Source organism: Gavialis gangeticus, unplaced genomic scaffold (assembly GCF_001723915.1).
Source record: "Gavialis gangeticus isolate Ggan-Ray unplaced genomic scaffold, GavGan_comp1, whole genome shotgun sequence".
Lineage (NCBI taxonomy): Eukaryota > Metazoa > Chordata > Crocodylia > Gavialidae > Gavialis > Gavialis gangeticus.
Genome location: NW_017728993.1, coordinates 59,741,326 through 59,744,202, shown reverse-complemented (window position 1 = coordinate 59,744,202; position 2,877 = coordinate 59,741,326). Strand labels below are relative to the sequence as shown.

Here is a 2,877-nt window from a genome sequence, read left to right as displayed (position 1 = left end):
TGGTCAACACTAAGCCCAAGGTTAGTCCCTTGTGTCACACAAGTGATTGCACTTCAGTTAAACTTATTTTGAATTTAGTTTGGCATGTGCAAACACACTGCAAGGCAAAGGACGCCCCCCACCATCTCTCTTGATTTGTACAGTTTATCTGTAGCCAGTTTTTCTCTTGGCATTCCAGAAGAACAGACACATTTCCCTCTGCCACCACGTCAGCAGGAATACAATTCCCATATATAGAATAATCAGCAGTAGCACAGCTTTAAAACTGCTGCTTTTCCAGCAAAGGACAGTTCCTTCCAGACTATAACCAAAGTATTTACCCTATCCTTGTGATCACCTTTTCCCATGCTGTGTTACCTTTTCCTTTGGCATCCATTGGAATCCCTAGCACTCTGATTTTTTTCTCTTATTTGAAGGCCCAACTTCTCCCAAGTCCCTCTAGTTCCCCTCTGTAATGGGCAAAGGGGCTACCTGGCTCCCCAATTTATTGTTAGTGTTCTAGCATTAGGAGAGGGATATTTTTCAAGGCAAACCTCCAATAATTAGATTCTATATCTGGTAAATTATAATAAATTTTCCATATATAGAATTTAACTATTAGGGGACTGTTTTATACTTGGAGTTGTCTTGTGTTCAGACAAATATGTTATTTCAGGCAGTAAACCTACCTTTAAGCCCCTTGTCAGTTTTATGGTTTTACAATCATGTTTGCTTATCTCTTCTGGCCCAAAAGTTGAAAATTATAAGCCTAAATTTATATATAGGCCTCTATCTTGCAGAACTTCAACATGTTTAACATTTCCTGCAAATATGCCTATGAGTAGGGGCCTGCCTTGATTTTTTTTTTTTTTTTAGATTCATTGAACAGTTGCAGTTTCCATTCCCTTCAAAAAGGGCAATTTGACTGGATACCAAGTGCTGTCAAGTAATAGTAACATTTCTTCTACCACTTGATCAGTTATTAAGGGATTTGACCATCCTAGATAGATACACTGGGGGACTGGATGATTTAAGAGGTCTAGTAAAGGACTGTGGAGCTGTTTACCGGTTTGAATCCAGTCTGAGTTAGTAATGATCCAAATGAGCTTGCTGTATAACTAAGGGAGAGGCCATGGCAGGGCGGAAGTTTACCAGCCTGATGTAACCTAGAGCTGAGCAGGTGAGTTAGGAGAAGTGTATGAAAATTCGAGCCAGGCTGGCTTTACTTCAGGGTTAGGGAAGTGCATAAAAAAGAAATGCTCCCTGTACAATGAGTATGTTGCAGACTACCCATGTTCAAATGTGTGATAGAGAGGATTAGCTGAAAATCTGTCCTACTGTTTTGCGGACGTTGTTGCTAACGAAATTATTTTGATTTTTTTAAATTACTGATTCTGATGATACTTCTTGTGAGGACTAAATGACTAATAACTTTTGTCCTCCATTTAGAACCCCAATGACAGAGTATATCTACCACTGTGAAATCTTGATGCTGAAAAGGTCATGGCTTAATGGTTTTTATATCAGATGCTTTTCTCTTTATAGACAGAGGGCCTGTTACTGGAGGATAGTGGCAGGCCTTACAAATGTGACACCTTCACAGCTGGTGTTTTGGATCTGACAGCTTATGTGGCTTATTCTTCTTACCTTAGAGAATCTGATCCAATATTGTAGCTCTCTAATTCTCTTCTTTGCATGGTCTGTTTCAGAAAGCAACATCATAGCTGAGGAACACTGGAAAAGCCAACCACAGATATCACAAAGTAGGTTAATAAGCAAGTATCTAATGTTTACTTGTGTGTAAGAGAAGAGTGTTGCTTTTCTTTTCTTCTTCTGGCTTGTGTTTGTGTGTGGTGTGTATATGTGTTCATGCATATGATTTAGTCTTCTCCACTTCCTAGTACACAACCTGGGAAGGCAGGAAAGGACCTGGAGGCCAGGTACCAATGGTAGAACAGGTCTCCACATTCTTTGCAGCAATTGACTATTCTTATGGGTGCTTATTTAACTCTGGACTTCAAGTGTTGCAGAAACTGGCATTTCTGTAGCAGCATCTCCACTCCTTTTGGCTCACCTTTCTTTTTATAAATGGCTTAGGGGTTGACTAGCTGACCCAGAATGAGGAAGTATTAAGGCCATGGGGAGCTTATGTCAATGCCAGTGGCTCAGATCAAGACTGACATACCAGAAACTGCATTACATGTTTTAGTGTACTTCCTTCTCAGGTCCTTAAGGTGGCAATGGCATTTTTGGGGATGAAGCAAATTCTTGCTTGCCTATTTGACTACAGCTCCATATGCTGTGGTCTTTCTTCCCTATGCTGAGTCCTTGAAGCTCTGGGTTAGAGGTGAAATTTCTTTTAAACATCTGAAGTCCTGTCTGTTGGCTGGCTAACAACTGTCGTAGGTTCTCCCTTTAGTGCAGGCCTTAAAATGGAAGCAAATTCTAGACACACATTCAGTTTAGGATATCAAAATCTAAAAATACAAATTAAACAAAGCCTACTTTGAAAGTTGCTTATAGTAGATTTTTACAGGCTTGTAGAACTGAGTGGTGAGAGCCTAAAAATGAAGTATGGAGGAGAATTCTTGTTCTCTTGGCATCATCTCTGTCAATACATGTGGAGAGGAATGTATATATTATGGGATGGTAATATGTAAATCATTGGATGAGCAACTTTGAGAGAATACTTGAGACCTCAGTTCCCAAAGGTTTTGCAAAAAGTGCAGCTTTAAAGTTAGGAAATGTGCATTAACTGTCAGAACCCAGCAGCTTATACAGACTATAGCATAGATGCAGAGGATGTATCCCTAGGGGTGCACTGATAAAGAATTTTTGAGCCGATACTAATGTCTGATTATTAACAAGCCATATTGGCTAATACCCATCCAATTGCCA

The 2,877-nt window shown here is 39.8% G+C and overlaps 1 protein-coding gene across 1 annotated transcript in view; it reads left to right on the top strand.

Annotated features, from left to right (window-relative positions):
• The window catches only part of LOC109286962 (torsin-1A-interacting protein 1-like), a 29,620-nt gene that overhangs the window by 20,122 nt on the left and 6,621 nt on the right, over positions 1 to 2,877 (top strand). Inside the window, exon 7 of the mRNA XM_019501787.1 lies at positions 1,689 to 1,746. Within this exon, the coding sequence (XP_019357332.1) occupies positions 1,689 to 1,746 (58 nt within the window). The remainder of the gene's footprint in view (positions 1 to 1,688; positions 1,747 to 2,877) is intronic.